Below are 21,294 nucleotides of genomic sequence, written 5' to 3'. Positions count from 1 at the left end.
TCGGGTGCGGAGTCTCGGGTGCGGAGTCATGGTGCGGAGTCTCGGGTGCGGAGTCTCGGGTGCGGAGTCATGGTGCGGAGTCTCGGGTGCGGAGTCTCGGGTGCGGAGTCTCGGGTGCGGAGTCATGGTGCGGAGTCTCGGGTGCGGAGTCTCGGGTGCGGAGTCTCGGGTGCGGAGTCATGGTGCGGAGTCTCGGGTGCGGAGTCTCGGGTGCGGAGTCTCGGGTGCGGAGTCATGGTGCGGAGTCATGGTGCGGAGTCTCGGGTGCGGAGTCATGGTGCGGAGTCATGGTGCGGAGTCTCGGGTATGGAGTCTCGGGTGCGGAGTCTCGGGTGCGGAGTCTCGGGTGCGGAGTCATGGTGCGGAGTCTCGGGTGCGGAGTCTCGGGTGCGGAGTCATGGTGCGGAGTCTCGGGTGCGGAGTCTCGGGTGTGGAGTCATGGTGCGGAGTCATGGTGCGGAGTCTCGGGTGCGGAGTCTCGGGTGCGGAGTCATGGTGCGGAGTCATGGTGCGGAGTCATGGTGCGGAGTCATGGTGCGGAGTCTCGGGTGCGGAGTCTCGGGTGCGGAGTCATGGTGCGGAGTCTCGGGTGCGGAGTCTCGGGTGCGGAGTCATGGTGCGGAGTCTCGGGTGCGGAGTCTCGGGTGCGGAGTCTCGGGTGCGGAGTCATGGTGCGGAGTCTCGGGTGCGGAGTCATGGTGCGGAGTCTCGGGTGCGGAGTCTCGGGTGCGGAGTCATGGTGCGGAGTCATGGTGCGGAGTCTCGGGTGCGGAGTCATGGTGCGGAGTCTCGGGTGCGGAGTCTCGGGTGCGGAGTCTCGGGTGCGGAGTCTCGGGTGCGGAGTCTCGGGTGCGGAGTCATGGTGCGGAGTCTCGGGTGCAGAGTCTCGGGTGCGGAGTCTCGGGTGCGGAGTCTCGGGTGCGGAGTCATGGTGCGGAGTCATGGTGCGGAGTCTCGGGTGCGGAGTCTCGGGTGCGGAGTCATGGTGCGGAGTCTCGGGTGCGGAGTCTCGGGTGCGGAGTCATGGTGCGGAGTCTCGGGTGCGGAGTCTCGGGTGCGGAGTCTCGGGTGCGGAGTCATGGTGCGGAGTCTCGGGTGCGGAGTCTCGGGTGCGGAGTCTCGGGTGCGGAGTCATGGTGCGGAGTCTCGGGTGCGGAGTCTCGGGTGCGGAGTCTCGGGTGCGGAGTCATGGTGCGGAGTCATGGTGCGGAGTCTCGGGTGCGGAGTCATGGTGCGGAGTCATGGTGCGGAGTCTCGGGTATGGAGTCTCGGGTGCGGAGTCTCGGGTGCGGAGTCTCGGGTGCGGAGTCATGGTGCGGAGTCTCGGGTGCGGAGTCTCGGGTGCGGAGTCATGGTGCGGAGTCTCGGGTGCGGAGTCTCGGGTGCGGAGTCATGGTGCGGAGTCTCGGGTGCGGAGTCATGGTGCGGAGTCTCGGGTGCGGAGTCTCGGGTGCGGAGTCTCGGGTGCGGAGTCTCGGGTGCGGAGTCTCGGGTGCGGAGTCATGGTGCGGAGTCTCGGGTGCGGAGTCTCGGGTGCGGAGTCATGGTGCGGAGTCTCGGGTGCGGAGTCTCGGGTGCGGAGTCATGGTGCGGAGTCTCGGGTGCGGAGTCTCGGGTGCGGAGTCATGGTGCGGAGTCATGGTGCGGAGTCTCGGGTGTGAAGTCATGGTGCGGAGTCTCGGTGCAGAGTCTCTGCTGCAACACACACTGAATCATTGAGAGTGGGATCAGGAGCTGCTGTACGACCTCTAACCCACCCCCAATTCATGGACAGTTGCTCAGTATCATCAACTGCCTTTGGAACTCTACCCCAACACCAGTCTGGGCCTTCTGGACAGGAGAAAGAAATTGGAAAAGAAACACAAACTGGTGGTTAAAGCTATTGTTTTTATTTTTCCCATGACTGTTGGTACTCTTAATTTTAATTTTACCATTAATCAGTATAATGGATTCTCGTGAGTTTGAATGGGAGAGCCAACTTCGCTTCTACTGGGAACGGCTGCCGGATGACCTGAAGGTGCATCAGTGTACGGGTACCTTTGACTATGGCTACGAATACATGGGCTTGAATGGTCGCTTGGTGATCACTCCTCTTACAGACCGAATATATCTGACACTGACACAGGTACCAAATCAGAACCATAGAATAAACTTAGCGATGCCATAACAATATGAAAAGATGAATTCTGTTCAGAGCCAATTGTTGATCTCAGCACAACCTTCTTACTTTCACCCAGGCATTGTCCATGTATCTCGGTGGGGCACCCGCGGGACCAGCTGGCACTGGCAAAACAGAGACAACTAAAGACTTGGCCAAGGCTCTTGGATTGCTTTGTGTTGTAACAAATTGTGGGGAAGGCATGGATTTCAAAGTAAGGATTAATAATTGCTCTTTCTTATGTTTCAGGTTTAACAAAGAACCTCATGATTAATTTCTATACATAATGGATTTTAACTGGAAGCCTCAGACTCTTTGACTGGAGTTTTCTGGCTGTCCTTGCCGATGGCAGGAGGCAGCACTCTGTGCACCAGTGGCAGGATCTTGTGGTCTCGCTGCGGGTTTCCTAGCAGCTTGGGGTAGATTCATTAGCAAATCCCATTGGCAGTGGTGGGACCAGAACATCCTGCCATCTGTGGACAGAGTGCTGCCTCCTGCCACTGAGGAACATGCTGTGGAAAGATCAGAAAATCCCCCCCTCGGCCAGAACGTGAAAACATTGGAGAAAGTGCAGGAAATATTTACAAAAATGGTTCTAAGGAAAAGGAACTTCACTTCTGAAGGTAGATCGGAGAGGTTAGAACTACTTTCCTTGGAGAAAAAGGCTGAGAGGAGATTTGATAGAAGATCTGAACAGAGAAGGAGAGAGAAACTGTTTTCACTTAAGAAAGGATCAACAATGAGAGAGGATAGACCATAAGACCATAAGACACAGGAGCAGAATGAGGCCACTCGGCCCATCCAGTCTGCTCCACCATTCAATCATGGCTGATATTTTTCTCATTCTTTTCTCATCATTCTTCTGCCTTTTCCCCATAATCCCTGATCCCCTAATTAATCAAGAACTTATCTATCTCTGTCTTAGAGACATTCAGTGACCTGGCCTCCACAACTTTCTGTGAGAAAGAGTTCCACAGATTCATCACTCTGGCTGAAGAAATTCCTTCTCATCTCTGTTTTAAAGGATCGTCCCTTAGCCTGAGGCTGTGCCCTCTAGTTCTAGTTTTTCCTACTAGTGGAAACATCCTCTCCACGTCCAATCTATCCAGGCCTTGCTGTATCTTGTAAGTTTCGATAATATCCCCCCTCTTTCTTCTAAACTCTAATGAGTACAGATTCAGAGCCCTCAGACGTTCCTCATATGATAAACTCTTCATTCCAGGGATCATTTTTGTGAACCTCCTCTGGACCCTTTCCAAGGCTAGCACATCTTCCTTAGATATGGGGCCCAAACTGCTCACAATACTCTAAATGGGGTCTGACCAGAGCCTTATACAGCCTCAGAAGTACATTCCTGCTCTTGTATTCTAAACTAAATTCAACATGAATGCTAACATTGCATTTGCTTCCTAACGGAATTCGCATGTTAACCTTAATAGAACTTGAACAATGACTCCCAAGTTCCTTTTTGTTTCTGATTTCTGAAACATTTCCCCATTTAGAAACTGGTCTATGCCTCCATTCCTCGTTCCAAAGTGCATAACCTCACACTTTTCCACATAGATTTAAAATAATTGGAAAAAGAAGTAAAAATGACGAGAAGAAAAGCTTTTGCATTGAGTGGTTAATATGTGGAATGCTCTGACTGAGAGTGTGATGGAGGCAGGTTCAATTGAAGAGGAAATGAGGCTATTACCTGAAACAGAAGAATGTGCAGGGTTATGGTGAAAATGGCACAAATTGTTTGTTCAGAGAGCTGGTGCAAACACAATAGATCAATTGGCCTCATAAACTTGTGATTCTTTTAAGTGACTGTTCATCTTACATCTTGCCAAATTGCTCTCAGAATTTTACTATTTTTTATTTCTTTCCAGTAATTTATTGGATTTTTCTCCCTTTCTTGCATCTCGTTGCCACATCCATTAGCTGAGCAAGCAGGCTAGATATTGGCTGACAGCTTGTTAGTGACAGGGTTCTCATTGCAACCCATAGCAATCAAGTTGTTGAAATTCCCTCCATTTGCGGAAATAGCTTAATGCTTCCCTACTCTGTAACAGTTCAAATGGAATTCTTGTCCTTTGGGTGACAATTGTAGTGAGCTCACATCTGTGTTGCAGTGTCAATGGACACAGTATTGAGCCACCATTCCTGTATGCTAACTGGAATGGCAAGGGGACAGTCCAAGCTAAGTGTAGTTCATGGGAAAAGAACCCGTTTCAAGGTAAAAAGGGAACTAGTCTAGGAGAAGGACATTTGTCATGTGACACAGTGGACATTTGTCATGTGACACAGTGGACATTTGTCATGTGATGGTGGCAAAACAACAACAAAAGGTAGAAAACTGAACACATTTTCATAAATTGTGAAATTGGTGCAGAAAAAGCGGAATTTCCTTGGACAAAATGAGAAACCAAATTAAATGAGGATGAACACTGCATTCTAACATCAGAAATGCACCATTGAGGAAGATTTCACTTGATATGTTAATAAAATATGCACGTTTTATAAAGTACAGTTTATGATTTTGTTCTTGGTGCCCAGAGAAAATCTCTCCCTTTGAAAAAAACAAGCTTGGACCCGTGTTCTTCTCTGTGTATTTTTGTTAATAAACAGTTACCTAACAAAGCCAAGGTTTGTATTATTGCTACACTTTGCTCCAACAAATATACATGGTCAATATGTGCCTCCAGTCCCAATCTGGTTGACCTTTAGCTGCCCTCTGAATTAACCCCTAGATAATGTAGTATCAAAAGAAAGGCCTCCACCTTCTCAGGGCATCCAGAGATGGCCAATGAGTCAGATTCTTTTTAGTATCATAGAAACATAGAAGATAGGAGCAGGAGGAGGCCATTTGACCCTTGAGCCTGCTCTGCCATTCATTACGATCATGGCTGATCATCCAACTCAATAGCCTAATCCTGCTTTCTCCCATAACCTTTGATCCCATTCACCCCAAGTGCTATATCCAACCTCCTCTGGAATACTGTATGTTTTGGCATCAATTACTTCCTGTGGTAATGAATTCCACAGGCTCACCACTCTTCAGGTGAAGAAATTTCTCCTGACCCTGTCCTAAATAATCTACCCTGAATCCTCAGACTATGACCCCTGGTTAACAAAGAACAACCCAGCACGGGAAACAGGCCCTTCGGCCCAACGAGCCCGCGCCGCCACATCACCCTACACCTATTCTACCCTGCATGTCTACGAATCGAACCCCTAACTTAGCCAGATTCAGGGGTTCTGGACTATCCCATCATCGGAAATATCCTGCCTGCATCCACCCTGTTTAGACCTGTTAGAATTTTATAAGTCTCTATGAGATCCCCTGTCATTCATCTGAACTCCAACAAAAACAATTCTAACCTAGTCAATCACTCCTCATACATCAGTCCTGCTGTCCCCGGAATCAACCTGGTAAACCTTCGCTGCACTCTTCTGAGAGCAAGAACATCCTTCCTCAAAAAACTGCACACAATATTCTAGGTGTGGCCTCACCAAGGCCCCTGTATAATTGCAACAACACATCCCTGCTCCTGTACTCGAAACCTCTCGCAATGAAGGCCAGCATGCCATTTGCCTTCTTTACTGCCTGCTGCACCTGCATGCTTCTGCATGGTGCACAAGGACACCCAGGTACCACTGCACACTTCCCTCTCCCAATTTACAGCCGTTCAGGTAGTAATCTGCCTTCTTGTTTTTGCTTCCAAAGTGAACAACCTCACATTTATCCAAATTATATTGCATGTGCCATCGATTTGCTCACTCACCCATCCTGTCCAGATCATTCTGAAGGATCTCTACATCTGCAAGACAGTTCATCCTCACATCCACTTTGATATCATCTGCAAATTTGAGATGTTACATTTTGTTCTCTCATCCAAATCATCAATATTTATTGTGAGTAGCTGGGGTCCCAGCACCGATCCCTTTGGCACCCCACTAGTTACTGCCTGCCAATTAGATAAGTGCCCATTAATTCCTACTCTTTGTTTCCTCTCTGCTATTTCAATACACTTCCCCCAAACCTGTGCACTTTATCTTACATGCTTGTCCCTTGTGCGGGACTTTGTGACAAATGCTTTCTGAAAGTCCAAATATGCCGCTGTTACTGGTTGCCCCTTGTCAACTCTACAAGTAATAACCTCAAAAAATTCCAACAGATTTATCAAGAATAATGTCCCCTTTATAAATCCATGCTGATTCTGTCTGATTCTGCCACTGCTTTCTAAATGCTCTGCTATAAAGTCCTTGATAATGGATTCGAGAATTTTCCCCACTGCCAATGTTAAGCTAACTGGTCTATAATTCCCTGTTTTCTCTCAACTCCCTTTTTGAAAATTAGAGTGACATTATTGTTTAATCTGAGAATAAATAGTGAAAAAAATCAATGCATCTATTCTTGTAGGCAATGGGGAAGATCCTCTCAGGATTGGCTCAGTGTGGTGCATGGGGCTGTTTTGACGAGTTTAATCGTATAGATGCTGCTGTCCTGTCAGTTGTGTCTTCACAAATCCAGACAATCCGGAATGCACTCATATATCATCTGACCAGATTCCAGGTAAGAAGTAAGCTTTACTCTTTCTGCTATTTAACTTTTCTGGAGGCTCCTCCCTCCAATGTGTGTAGCTATCTACATAAATCATTCCTGTGCTGCTATATATAGATGACCTATTGTAGAGCAGAAATCACATGTTCCTGGAAATAATTGGATAATTATTTCTGTAGAACAATCTATTCCACTGTGCAGCATTCTACCTCACTGCAGCTTGTATAACTGAACACTTGCTTGTCTTATGGACAGAGATCAGTTATAGGGGCACCATAAATGAGAGCAATTGTCTGTGAGTTCAACCTGATTTTAACGAGTCTTTGTGAGCTTTTTCATAGAGGACGTGACAAGGCCAATCCAGAGACTTCAGACCTGTGCCCATGATAAGAACCACTGCCCTCCATATCTTCATGTCTGGGAATCAGGCCCGGTGGAGCTGGGCCTGTCACATCTAGCAGTAGGCCTAAGGTGACATCAGAGATCGGAGATACCATCTCATACTCACCATGCCCTTTTGTACCCCCAGGCTACCACTGTGCCTCGCATGTTTCTCCTTTCCACTCACCAAGTATCTCCTATGGGAAGATCTTAGGATATCTTTGAAATTGACGTTAAAAACTAAACTAACTAAAAGCTTCCAATAATCTAATTGCATTCAAACACATCTACTAAATAAAACAAAATCTCCTTCAGGAAAAGCCATGCCAAAAAAGGTAAATCTCCTCAGTGGTAATTCTGTTATAAAAGCAAGCAAGCATTATGTTATTGAGAGCATCAAAGACAGCTAACCCTTTCATAACCTCTTAAAGCTGTCAAAAGAAGTGTACAGCCCTCTGTTGAGATAAGTGGGTCTGGATCTTTTGAAACTCAGCTAAGCATTCATAATGGATATAACTATGATGATAAACTTTTCTAACTCACAGGATTTTTAACCTATTGAAATTCCAAAAACAGGTGACTAAGATTTTTGTTAAAGCTACAGGCGATGGATGGCCTGTTAATCACAAAAAAGAACATAAGGAATAAGAGCAGGGATGGCCCATTCAGCCCTTTGAGCCAGCACTACCTTGCAATGATATCATGTCTGATCTTCAGAGAATCAAAGCAAACCAGGAGCAGGTTTTCTTCCTAACGAATAGATGCTGATGGTTTCTTTCATTTTAAATGGACTCAATCACTTCAGGTTATTACACTAGAGAACCCAATCTAACTTACAATATAACATCTAACAATCGGAACTGAGAGGACAATTGTTTTTGTTTCTCAAGGACTTCCAAAGAAAGAATTATAGGAGCAGATGGTTCCCCAATTGCCTCCTCCCTCCCTCCCTCCCTCCTTCCCTCCTTCCCTCCCTCCCTCCCTCCTTCCCTCCCTCCCTCCCTCCTTCCCCCCTTCCCTCCGTCTCTCTCTCTCTTCTTCCCCCCCTCCCCCCGTTCATAGTTCCTTGAAAGCGGAGTCACAGGTTTACAGGGTGGTGAAGAAGGCATGTTTGGTTTCACTGGTCAGAACATTGAATACAAGGTTTGGGACATCTTTTTGAAATTGTACAAAATTGTACAAGACTTAGGTAAGGTCACACTTGGAGTACTGTGTACAGTAATGGTTACCCTATTGTAGAAAGGATATTATTAAACTAGAAAGAGTGCAGAAAAGATTTACTAGGATGCCACTGGGACTTGATGGTTTGAGTTGTAAGGAAAGGCTGGATAGATTGGGATTTTTTTTCTTTGGAGCATAGGAGGCTTAGGGGTGATTTTATAGACATTATAAAATAATGAGGGGTATAGATAAGCTAGATAGTCAATATCTTTTCCCAAAGATAGGGGAGTTTAAAACTAGAGGCATAGGTCTAAGGAGAGAGGGGAGAGATAGAAAAGAGTCCAGAGGGGCAATTCTTTCACACAGAGAGTGGTGAGTGTCTGGAACAAGCTGCCAGAGGTGGTAATAGAGGCGGGTACAATTTTGTCTTTTAAAAAGTGTTTAGACAGTTAAATGGGTAAGATGGGTATAGAGGGATATGGGCCAAACACTGGCAATTGGGAATAGCTTAATGGTAAAACCTGGATGGCATGGACAAGTTGGGCCGAAGGGACTGTTCCCACGCTGTAAACCTCTGATTCTGAATCTAAGCCTGCTCCACCATTTAGTAAGATCATGGCTGATCAACAGTAACCTCAAATCTGCATTTTACCTGATAACCTTTCACCCCGATAAACTTTCACCCTGATAACCTTTCACCCCCATATCCTTTCACCCCATAACCTTTCACACTGATACCCTTTCATCTTGATAACCTTTCGTCCCCTTACTTATAAAGAATCTATCCATCTCTGCCTTAAAAATATACAAAGATTCTGCTTCTACAACTTTTTCAGGAAGAGAGTTCCAAACACTGATGACCTTTTGAGAGAAATATTTTTGTTTTCTCTTCATTTTAAATGAGTCATCCCTTATTTTTAATCAGTGATTCTTTGTTCTAGATTCTCCCATCCTTTCCATACCCACCTTGTCAGTACCCCTCCGGAAAGCAGCCAGCATAATTAAGGCCCCATACTCCCCAGACATTTTCTCTTCCACCTTCTTCCGTTAGGAAAAAGATACAAAAGTCTGATGTCATGTACCAACCAACTCAAGAACAGCTTCTTCCCTGCTGCTGTCAGACTTTTGAACGGACCTATCTTGCATTAAGTTGATCTTTCTCTGCACCCTAGCTTTGACTGTAACAGTACATTCTGCAGTCTCTCCTTTCCTTCTCTATGAACCATATGCTTTGTCTGTATAGCACGCAAGAAACAATACTTTTCACTGTATAGGAAATATACAGTAAATGGTAGAACTCTTAAGAGTATTGATAGGCAAAGGGACCTGAGTCTGTAGGTACACAGGTCACTGAAAGTGTCAATGCAGGTGGCGAAGGTAGTCAAGAAGGCATACGGCATGCTTGCCTTCATTGGGGTATTGAGTTTAAAAATTGGCAAGTCATGTTGTAGCTTTATAGAACCTTAGTTAGGCTGTACTTGGAATATAGTGTTCAATTCTGGTTGTCACACTACCAAAATGATGTGGAGGCTTTAGAGAGGATACAGAAAAGATTTACCAGGATGTTGCCTGGTATGGAGGGCATTAACTATGAGGAGAGGTTGGAGAAACTTGGTTTTTTCTCACTGGAGCGACAGATGTTGAGGGGAGACCTGACAGAAGTCTACAAGATTATGAGAGGCAAGGACAGAGTGGATAGTCAGAAGCTTTTTCCCAGTAATTGGAAGAGTCAATTACTAGGGGGCACAGGTTTAAGGTGTGAGGGGCAATGGTTTAAGGAAATGTACGAGGCAGATTTTTTACACAGAGGGTGGGTGCTTGGAACTTGTTGCCAGGGAGGAAGTGGAAGCTGATATGGTAGTGACTTTTAAGGGGCATCTTGACAAGTACCTGAATAGGGTGGGAATAGAGGGATATGGTTTCCGGAAGAATAAGGGGTTTTAGTTCAGTCAGGCAGCATGGTCGGTGCAGGCTTAGAGGGCCGAAGGGCCTGTATCTGTGCTGTAATTTTCTTTGTTCTTTGTTTGTTTATATGACAATAATAAATCAAATCAAATGAAATCAAAATCAAGTCAATCAAGTATTTCACACCTCTCAGAGGCCGCGTCTTTAGCAAAGGTGCATTTCTCAAATAAGAATAAAAAGGGGTTGTTTTAAACTGTTCACCTTTGCAATGGAGCCAGCAAAGGTGGGATACTGTGCCAGCAGAATTGCCAGAAAATTAGGTTTTGGAGCGGAATCCAGTTCTGTCCGTCACTTTTGATAAATTGACCCAACTTGGCAAAAATCTGTGCCCATGTGCTGTCTTCAGAGAGATTATCCTGTTTTATTTGTGTAGCCATGATGTAACAGCATGCAGGCACTCTTACTGATACCTTGTCCATTTTTGCTGCATTCTCTCTGGTTTATGTAGTTTGAAGGGCAGGAGATTAGTTTGGATAGTCGAATTGGTATTTTTATCACCATGAATCCTGGTTACGCTGGACGTACAGAACTGCCCGAGTCAGTGAAAGCTCTCTTCAGACCCGTGGTTGTGATTGTTCCAGACCTTCAGCAAATCTGTGAAATCATGCTGTTCTCAGAGGGATTTCTCATGGCTAAGGTAGGAAGACCACAAGTTGGTAATCCAAAATGATGCCAGCGACTTTTAAATAGACATTTGTTACTTGAATGCTCTTTTTAAAAGGTTGGAAGAGGAAAAACACATTATGGAGTGATACAGTGGTTAGCTCTGCTGCCTCACAGTGCCAGGGACCGGGCTTTGATTCCAGCCTTGGGTCACTGTCTGTGTGGAGTTTGCATGTTTTCCCCGTGTCTGCGTGGGTTTCCTCCAGGTGCTCCAGTTTCCTCCCACACTCCAAAGATGTGTAAGTTAGGTTGATTGGCCATGCTAAATTGGCCCTTAGTATCAGGGGATTAGTAAGGTAAATAAGTAGGTTTATGGGGATAGGGCCTGGGTGGGATTGTGGTCGGTGCAGATTCAATGGGCCGAATGGTCTCATTCTGCACTGTGGGGATTCTATGATTATGAAAAGGCCAGAGCCTTCTGGCTGTTTGCACCAGTGGGATAGTTCTAGTCCTGCTAATGGCAACTTCCCCTGCCAGTTTCACAGTGGCAAGGGATGCATTCCACAGGAAACCCCATTGATAACATAGAATCCCTACAGTGCAGAAGGAGGCCATTTGGCCCATCGAGTCTGCGCTGACCACAATCTCACCCAGGCCATATCCCCATAAATCATGCATTTACTCTAGATAGCCCCTCGATACTAACAGTCATTCTAGCATGGTCAATCCACCTAACCGGTACATCTTTGGAAGGTGGGAGGAAAGCGGAGCACCCAGAGGAAACCCATGCAGACACGGGGAGAACGTGCAAACTCCACACAGAAAGTGACCTAAGCCGGGAATCAAACCTGGGTCCCTGGAGCTGTGAGGCAGCATTGCTAACCACTGTGCTACTGTGCCGCTGGCAAATGGTGGGCTGCCGCCAGCAGGTTGCACAGTAAATCCTGCCCGAAGTCTCTTCTTCTGTCCCTTGGAGTTGAGGATTATTTGCTTTTACACGAAAAATAATTTCTCAGGTGACCGAGGAGTGCAGTGAGCGACCTGCAGACACAGGTGGGCAGACAGTGTTGGAGGAAGTGGTGGGTGTGGTGCCAGGGTTGCCACGCATTCCTTTCACTGTTGATGCTTGGCTTCTGTTTGCTCTCGGCATCGAAACACAGGATGATCAGCTCCTTCCCAGGTGCTTTTTATCCACTTTGGGCAGTTTGGGACAGGGCCCAGCTGTTGGGAATGCTGTGCTTTTTCAAGGAGGAATCCTGGGTGTCCTTGAAGCTTTCTCTCTGCCCTTCAGGGGCTCGCTTGCCGTGTCTGAGCTCCGGGTAAGGCACTTGTTTTGGGAGTTTTGTGTCAGGCACATGGATGATATGGACTCACCTGCAGAGCTGATCGAGTGTGGTCAGTGCTTTGGGGATGTTGACCTGAGTCTAAAGATGTGCAGATTAGGTGCATTGGCAATGCTAAATTGTCCCTTAGTGTCCCGGGATGTGTGGGTTAGCGGGATGAGTGGAGTAAATATGTGGGGTTACGGGGATAAGGCCTAGGTGGAATTGTTATCTGTGCAGACTTGATGGGACGAATGGTCTCCTTCTGCACTGTAGGGATTCTATGATTCTGTGAGTGGGAACACGGATGTTGGTAGGCCAATCCTGCCAATTGATTTGCAGGGTCTTGGACAGGCAGTGCTGGTGGAACATCTCCATGGTTCTAGTCCATGTATCTGAGCCATGTAGAAAAGCGGGTATCACTACTCCTCTGTAGGCCCTGAGCTTTGTGCCAACTTTGAGGTCCTGGTCTTCAGACACTCTCTTCCTCGGGTGTCCAAAGGCTGCACTGGCACACTGCACTGTCACGCTGCACTGTCACGCTGCACTGGCACACTGCACTGGCACACTAATGGTGGTGTTAAACCTTATCATTAGTGCCTACCCTTGTTGAAACAAAAGTAAATATCACATGTGTGACAATAATAGTTGCTTTGGATAGATATTATTTTTATGTTTAAGGGGAATGTTTTAAAATGCAGTTTTTTTTATAGGCATTTGTTATGTCTATGTATTAAGTTAAAGTTTATTTATTAGTCACAAGTAAGGCTTACATTAACACTGCAATGATGTTACTGTGAAATTCCCCTAGTTGCCATACTCTGGTGCCTGTTCGGGTCAGTTCACCTAACACCACGTTTTTCAGACTGTGGGAGGAAACCAGAGCACCTGATGGAAACCCACGCAGATATGGGGAGAATGTGCAGACTCCGCACAGACAGTGATCCAAGCCAGAAATCAAATCCGGGTCCCTGGCACTGTGAGGCAGCTGTGCTAACCACCGTGCCACCCTATTCGTCAGTTATTTGTCAGAAGCCTGGCCATATAAATAGAATGCTGATTGAAGTTGACATTGATGTAAAAAGGCATGGTAAATAATTAGTTGTGGAAAACAAGCATTTAATCTTGTGCATTATTTATTTTAACTGGAAATAATCTGGTCAATTTAGTTTTTAAATAATTCACATTGTTTCCTTTGATTCCTGTAGATCCTTGCAAAGAAGATGACAGTTCTTTACAAACTAGGAAAGGAGCAGCTTTCTAAACAACATCATTATGACTTTGGACTTCGAGCTCTTAAGTCTGTACTTGTCATGGCTGGTGAATTGAAGAGAGGTTCCCCTGATATCAGTGAGGTTAGGACAATGTTAAGCCTTATGGTATTGGTGGCTAATTTGTTAGTTGGATTAAAAACTAGCTTTACAACAGGATGTAGGTCAAAGATTGAGGAAATGGTTCTGTCTAAGGGAAGTAATGAGTGTTGCTGAGAAAAGTTCAAACAAAAATCTTGGCAGTTTGCTGTTCCCTGCCACAGTCTCCATGGTAATGCCTCTACCAATCAGAGTCCACTTGCCAACTAATCCACACTTCCTTATGCAATGTAAATTGTTCCTTCCCTTACAATTGGTATTCTTCCAAATGGTTCTGATGAGTGGAAGGTGAAAAGCTTTGACAGCCGGTCTCTTTTTTTTCAGCAAAACTCCAGTTCTGTACTATCAAACAACCAGAAGTAACTAGTAGAATTTCACTGGGGTATGACTGGACCTCAATAATTAGCTTTCAGGAGATTGTCTCTTGTCAAATATAACATTTATAAATGATAAGTGCATAAGAGAGAAATATAATTAAAACAAACCTGAATTAAGTAATTAGGTAAGGGGCTGCAAATGGCTTTTATCACAGAGACCTATAGATGACGGGCATCCCATAACAAAACTGGAGAGTCAGTACTAAGCCAGTCTAATTTAAGATCCATCTTGTAGTTGAAATACGTTATTCTGTGGCCTGGTATATGCAGTGCTAGAGCTACATTTTTTTGGGTGCATGTAGACATGTGAACAAAGACCTACTCAGGTTTTCCAAAGAATTTCAAAAACCCATCTGGTTCACTAATGTCCTTTATGGAAGGAAATCTGCCATCTTTACCTAGTCTGGCCCACGTGTGACTCCAGAGCCATAGCAATGTAGTTGACTCTTAAATGTCCTCTGAAATGGCCTAGCACTCTGTTCAAGGGCAATTAGGGATGGGCAATAACATGCCATATTCCTTGAGGGAATATAAAAAAATTATCTAAGAGGGCGGTGAATCTTTTGAATTCTCTACCCAGAGGATTGTGGAAGCTCAATCACTGAACATTGATCGATTTCTGGAGACGAATGACTTTACGGGATGTGAGGATAGTGGGAAAAGCTGTTGTAGAAGGAGATGATCAGCCATGATCTGTTTGAATGGTGGAGCAGACTTGATGGGCCGAATGGCTGAATCCTATGTTCTTAACAAATACACAACCCCATCCCCACTCCAAAAGCACGTCCGAAGAAAAACATGCAAAAGGAGAAATAAAACCCTGCAGGGTTTCAGATGTTAAAACTTGGTTAAGTAGAAAGCAAATACTGGAAAAGAAAATCACAGATTGTTTGGAGACTTATTTTCAGCTAAAGGATCACTTTCCACAATAGCTACCGGTGCTCCTGTTTCTCACCTGAGCAGTCACTCTGTACGTGGCTCTTGGAGACACTAGTGTCGATATGGAATCCTTCTTTATGAACTCTTGGTTTGCCACAGTGTGGTGTTCTGGAGGGTTTTCAGGTCATCAACAGTTCAGTTTTGATTAGAGAGGTTTCAGAGAAAGAGAGAGGGGTGTAAGACTGCCCTTCTATTCCTGTGGCAGTATACATTAGATTCAGGACCTGGGTCACATGACCTCTCTGGGCTTATTTTAACCACTCTCTCTGACAGCTCTGTAGATTCTGTGGGTGGGATTTTCCAGTCTCACTCACCCCAAAGCTGGAAAATCTCTCCTGAAGTCAATGGACCTTTGCGTGATCCATGTCCTGCCCACTACAATTCCCGTGGCGGATGGGACAAGAAAATTCCGCCCTGTGCCTCCGTAAAGTAGTTGTGTCCTTGCAAATGCAGCACAGTAGCTGCTGTAGGTCTGTATCTTTTACTGAACTGTAGGATGGCCCAGCGTGAGAGGGGGAGGGTCAGTGGATTTAGTTACTAGGATGGCCCAATGTGGAAGGGGAGAGGAGGGTCACTGGTTTTGCTTCAGCTCAGCACTGACCTTTGTTTTCCCAAATGTATTCTTTTGAATAAAATCCAGCCAGTTAGAGGGATTAGTGGGATGAATATGAGGGGTTACGGGGATAGGGCCTGGATGGAATTGTCAGTGAGGATTTGATGGGCCAAATGGCCTGCTTCTGCGCTGTAGGGTTTCTATGATTTCAGTTGCATGAGATAGTAATATATATCCAGCCAGTTGCAAGCTAATATTCAATATGACAAATCTTCATAATAATTCTGAGACAATAACTACAATACAAATAAACTGGCCATTTATCTCTGAGAATTGGACTTATGGATATTGCCCCTTCCCCACCTGCACCATTCTCTCCAGTGTAAGCTTGGAGCTCTTTGTTCACAGATGATACTAAGGATGAGTAACCCCTGATTAGCTTGCTACTTGTCAGTTTTCTCCAAGGAGCATCTGATTGAAGCCCTTTTATTTCATGTCAAACTTTCGCACACTGACTGCAGGATGTTCATCTTTCTTCACTGGAGTAGGGAATCGATGTTGGGCCCATGGTTTACAGGACAGTCGCTGTCAATTCACTCCACCTTACTAATTATACAATTTTATTAATTTTCCCAACACTTGAATCAGGGTCTGGGGACCACTTCATTCTGACTCAGTCTTGCGAATGAAGGGATTGAGAAAACAATTACAATAGGGCTGGATCCAGATTTTCCATTAGAGAAACCCAAAATCACAGCCCATCTCAATGTGTTTACACCTTGAAACTGTCATAGACACAAACTGAACTTTGTTAACATTTAATTCTCCAGTTTTTCTCAGCTCCACGGTATATAGTTTCACAATTTGTGTCAAGCATGCCTGACATAATGTCAAAGAAATCAAAATATTCACTTCACTTGATTTGTTAGGATGTGGTATTGATGAGAGCACTGAGAGACATGAATCTTCCAAAGTTTGTCTTTGAGGATGTTCCCCTCTTCTTGGGCCTCATCTCTGATTTATTTCCTGGCCTGGACTGTCCTCGTGTTCGTTACCCAGATTTCAACGATGCAGTAGAACAGGTGCTTGCAGACAACCACTACATTATACTGCCAGTACAGGTAAAGGCTCTTACTGCTCTTTTCCTTTAGATCATGTGTTTTTTAAAAATGTGTCAGCAATTAAAAAAGGACATCATGCTGTTATTATTGAAGACATTGTGATTAACATTGTTCACAAACTCACTCAATGAGCCTGTGTTAAGATTGCATAAAGCAAACTTGGCATAAGTGTGTTAAATAATTCCAGAAGTTTGTTGGGAGAGGTGCCCAAAACCACGAAGAGCTGGATTGAATAAATGGAAAGAAACTATTTCTGCCTATAGGGGGATCAGTATTTGATTCAAAGAAGAAACGTACAAATTGGCAAGATAAAGCACTAGGCCTGAGGATTGGGAGCAGTTTAAAATTCAGCAAAGGAAGACCAAGGGATTGATTAAGAAGGAGAAAATAGAGTATGAAAGTAAGCTAGGTGAGAACATAAAAACTAACTGTAAAAGTTTATCTAGATATGTAAACAGAAAAAGATTGACAAAAATGAATGTCGGCCCCTTACAGCCAGAAACAGGAGAATTCATAACAGAGAATAAAGAAATGGCTGAGAAACTAAATTTGAACTTTGCTTCTGTCTTCACAAAGGAATGATGTGGGTATGCCGGCGTTGGACTGGCGTAAACACAGTAAAAAGTCTGACAACACCAGGTTTTAGTCCAACCTATTTATTTGATAATATACTCGCAAGCTTTCGAGGGGTTACCCTCTTCGTCAGGTGAATGGAGAGTTCTGGCCTCAGACAGAGCATATAAAGCACAGACAGTTTAGAGATTACTGATTAAAATGCGAATCCCCACACCCAACCTGCTGTTCAAGACCTGAAGTGGCTGATAATGTGAGTGGTAGGAGCACTGATCACAGTTTAAAGAGATGTGTATTGTCTCCAGACAGTACAGTAAGTGAGGTTTTGCAAACCCAGGCAAGTCACGGGGGTTACAGATAGTGCGACATGAACCCAAGATCCCTGTTGAGACCGTCCTCATGTGTGCGGAACTTGGCTATCAGTCTCTGCTCAGCGACTCTGCGCTGTCGTGTGTTGTGAAGGCCGCCTTGGAGAATGCTTACCCGAAGGTCAGAGGCTGAATGCCCGTGACCACTGAAGTGTTCGCCAACAGGAAGGGAACAGTCTTGCCTGGTGACTGTCGAGCGATGTTCATTCATCCGTTGTCGTAGCGTCTGCATGGTCTCCCCAATGTACCATGCTTCGGGACATCCTTTCTTGCAACATATCAGGTAGACAATTCCTTTCCTCATAAGACCTACCCTCCAAGCCAGGCAGCATCCCGGTAAATCTCCTCTGCACTCTCTCCAATGCTCCCACATCCTTCTTATAGTGAGATGACCAGAACTGAACACAATATTCCAAATGTGGTCTCATCAAGTCCTGTATAGCTGCAGCATAACCTCACAACTCTTAAACTCAAATCCCTTGTTAATAAACGTTAACACACTATAAGCCTTCTTCACGGCACTTTCCACTTGAGTGGCAACCTTCAGAGATCTGTAGATACGAACCCCAAGATCTCTCTGCTCTTCCACATTCCTCAGAACCCTGCCATTGACCCTGTAATCTGCATTCCAGTTTGTCCTACCAAAATGAATCACTTCACACTTATCAGGATTAAACTCCATCTGCCACTTTTCAGCCCAGCTCTGCATCCTATCAATGTCTCTTTGCAGCCTAAGCCCTCCACCTCATCCACTACTCCACCAATCTTGGTGTCATCAGCAAATTTACTAACCCACCCTTCAGCCTCCTCTTCCAAGTCATTGATTAAATCACAAATAGCAGAGAACCCTGTGGTACACCGCTGGTAACTGGCCTCCAGTCTGAAAATTTTCCTTCCACCACCACCCTCTGTCTTCTATGAGACATGATGTGGGTACATGGTACATTGGGGAGACCATGCAGACGCTACGACAACGGATGAATGAACATCGCTCGACAGTCACCAGGCAAGACTGTTCCCTTCCTGTTGGCGAACACTTCAGTGGTCATGGGCATTCAGCCTCTGACCTTCGGGTAAGCATTCTCCAAGGCGGCCTTCACGACACACGACAGCGCAGAGTCGCTGAACAGAGACTGATAGCCAAGTTCCGCACACATGAGGACGGTCTCAACAGGGATCTTGGGTTCATGTCGCACTATCTGTAACCCCCGTGACTTGCCTGGGTTTGCAAAACCTCACTTACTGTACTGTCTGGAGACAATACACATCTCTTTAAACTGTGATCAGTGCTCCTACCACTCACATTATCAGCCACTTCAGGTCTTGAACAGCAGGTTGGGTGTGGGGATTCGCATTTTAATCAGTAATCTCTAAACTGTCTGTGCTTTATATGCTCTGTCTGAGGCCAGAACTCTCCATTCACCTGACGAAGAGGGTAACCCCTCGAAAGCTTGCGAGTATATTATCAAATAAATAGGTTGGACTAAAACCTGGTGTTGTCAGACTTTTTACTGGGTTCACAAAGGAAGACAGAATTATGTGCCAGAAGTTTTGAGAGAAACAAGTTTTAGTGAGGAGCTGAAAGAAATTAGTATGAGTAGAGAAATAGTTTTGGGGAAATTGATTAGATTGAAGATGGATAAATCTCCAGGTTGTGATAATCTTCACCTCAAATTACTTAAGGAAATTCTTTGGACTTTGGACCGGTTCCTACAGATTGGAAGGTAGCTAATGTAAACTGGCTATTCAAAAAGAGAGGTAGAGAGAAAACAGGGAACTATAGACCAGAGAGCCTAACATCAGTACTAGGGAAGTTGCCAAAATTCATTATCAAGGATTTCTTAGCTCAGCATTTGGAAAGCAGTGATATTATCAGTCAAAGTCAGCACAGCTTTACAAATGGGACATCGTGCTTGATAAATCTATTGAAATTCTTTGAGGATGTAAATGGTGGAGTTGACCTAGGAGTATCGATGAATGTGATTGATTTATTTAGACTTTCAGATGGCTTTTAACACGGTGTTTACATAGCAGACTACTATGTAAAGTTGAAGCACATAGGATTGCAGATAATGTTTTGAGATGGATAGAAGGCTGGTCAGCAGGTGGGAAGCGAAGAACTAGAGAGGAGATGCAAAACCTTTTTTTATGAAATGATTTTTATGATCTGAATCACATGCCTAAAAGGGCGGTGAAAGCAGATTCAAGAGCAATCTTCACATGACAACTGAATAAATTCATGAGAGGAAACATTTTTAGGGATATGGGTTGCAATTAATTGGATAACTCTTTCAAAGAATTGGTGCATACCTGATGAATCAGATGGCCTCAGTGAGTGCTGTAGCCCTCTTAGAGTGGCCCTTTGGGGGAAGGGAGAGGGAGACAGTGGAAGGCGGGGGGGCAGGGGGGGGCATTGACAGATGGTCACTGGGCCACCTGTCACTTGTTCATTAGTTTTGCTTTCGCTGAGCACTGATCTTTGTTCTCTCACTAAAATATCTATATGCCATTCTCAGCACTTTCTGTAGCCCTTCATGCTGCCATTAATACTTCCTCTGGCCTGTGACCTATATGATGTGGATATGCCGGCGTTGGACTGGGGTAAACACAGTAAAAAGTCTGACAACACCAGGTTTAAGTCCAACCGATTACTATCAAATAAATCGGTTGGACTTAAACCTGGTGTTGTCAGACTTTTTACTGTGACCTATACCCCTTCGTAGCAATCTCTCCTAGCTCCCAACTGACCTATTCTGCTTTACTCCCTCTTATATAGTGTATAATTCATCACCTTTTTCCCTCTCTTTAACTTTGGAGAAGACTCACACGGACTCAAGATATTCATTCTGTTTCTCTCTCTACAGAAGCTGTCAGACCTGCTGAGTTTTTTCAGCATTTTCTGACTTTGTTTTAGATTTCCAGTATCTGCAGTGTTTTACTTTTACTCCACTCATCCTGTGCTTTTCAGGGCTCAGTGGGGGATCTACATGGTTAGAGAAGTTGGGGTGCTCTCCTTGGAGAAGAGAAGATTGAGAGAAAATTTGATAGAGATGTTCAAAATCATGAAGGGACTGGACAGAGTGGATAGGGAGAAACAGTTCCCACTCATAATATGTTAGAGACTGACAGGCTTAGGTTTAAGTTAATTAGAATGAAAGCAAATGTGATATGAGGTAAACCTTTTTCATGTAGCAATTAGTTAAGGTGTGGAATACACTGCCTAAGAGTGTGATTCAGACAGGTTCAATTGAAGCATTCAAAATGAAGAATGTGCAGGATTATGGGGAGAAAATGGAAAAATGGAGTTAGGTTTAAGACTTGATGATTTAGCAGGTGAACTGCGATCTCTCATAGCTTTACCATGTTACCATTGGTGAACAAAATGATTCACCACAAGGACCAATGGATCGATTACCACAGAGCTCTCGGCCCACACAGCTGCTGGTGAATTTGCAAAACCTCATGTGTCCCTGTACTTTCCATGGGATCGCAGATAGCTAATGATATTTAATTGTCCACATTTATCTGATGGTATCTGAAAGTGAGAATGTATGTGTGCAGGTGGATAAAGTGGTGCAGATGTATGAGACAATGATGACTCGACACACAACAATGGTAGTCGGACCAACCGGAGGTGGGAAGACAGTGGTCATTAACACACTTTGCCAGGCTCAAACCAGGTGAGACACTTTCAACACAATATTTAATATGTTTCATACGATGTGTATGGGTGAGGAGATACAACAGTAAAGCATCCTGAATTCTGACTGCCAGGAATATGAAACTCCAACTTTTCAGTACTTCAACATGTTACACAGAACAACAGGGTTTGAATATTTCCTGTTGAAATTACT

The 21,294-nt window shown here is 44.9% G+C and overlaps 1 protein-coding gene across 1 annotated transcript in view; it reads left to right on the top strand.

Moving 5' to 3' along the window:
• Positions 1–21,294, top strand: part of dnah10 (dynein axonemal heavy chain 10) — a 337,567-nt gene that overhangs the window by 141,484 nt on the left and 174,789 nt on the right. Inside the window, exons 32-38 of the mRNA XM_080207920.1 lie at positions 1,942–2,125; positions 2,238–2,372; positions 6,567–6,719; positions 10,663–10,851; positions 13,348–13,494; positions 16,308–16,499; positions 21,002–21,120. Coding sequence (XP_080064046.1) covers positions 1,942–2,125; positions 2,238–2,372; positions 6,567–6,719; positions 10,663–10,851; positions 13,348–13,494; positions 16,308–16,499; positions 21,002–21,120 — 1,119 coding nt within the window. The remainder of the gene's footprint in view (positions 1–1,941; positions 2,126–2,237; positions 2,373–6,566; positions 6,720–10,662; positions 10,852–13,347; positions 13,495–16,307; positions 16,500–21,001; positions 21,121–21,294) is intronic.

The sequence above is a fragment of the Carcharhinus amblyrhynchos genome, chromosome 20 (genome assembly GCF_965287045.1).
Source record: "Carcharhinus amblyrhynchos chromosome 20, sCarAmb.v2.hapA, whole genome shotgun sequence".
Taxonomy (NCBI): Eukaryota; Metazoa; Chordata; class Chondrichthyes; order Carcharhiniformes; family Carcharhinidae; genus Carcharhinus; species Carcharhinus amblyrhynchos.
This window is presented reverse-complemented; position numbering and strand designations above follow the sequence as displayed.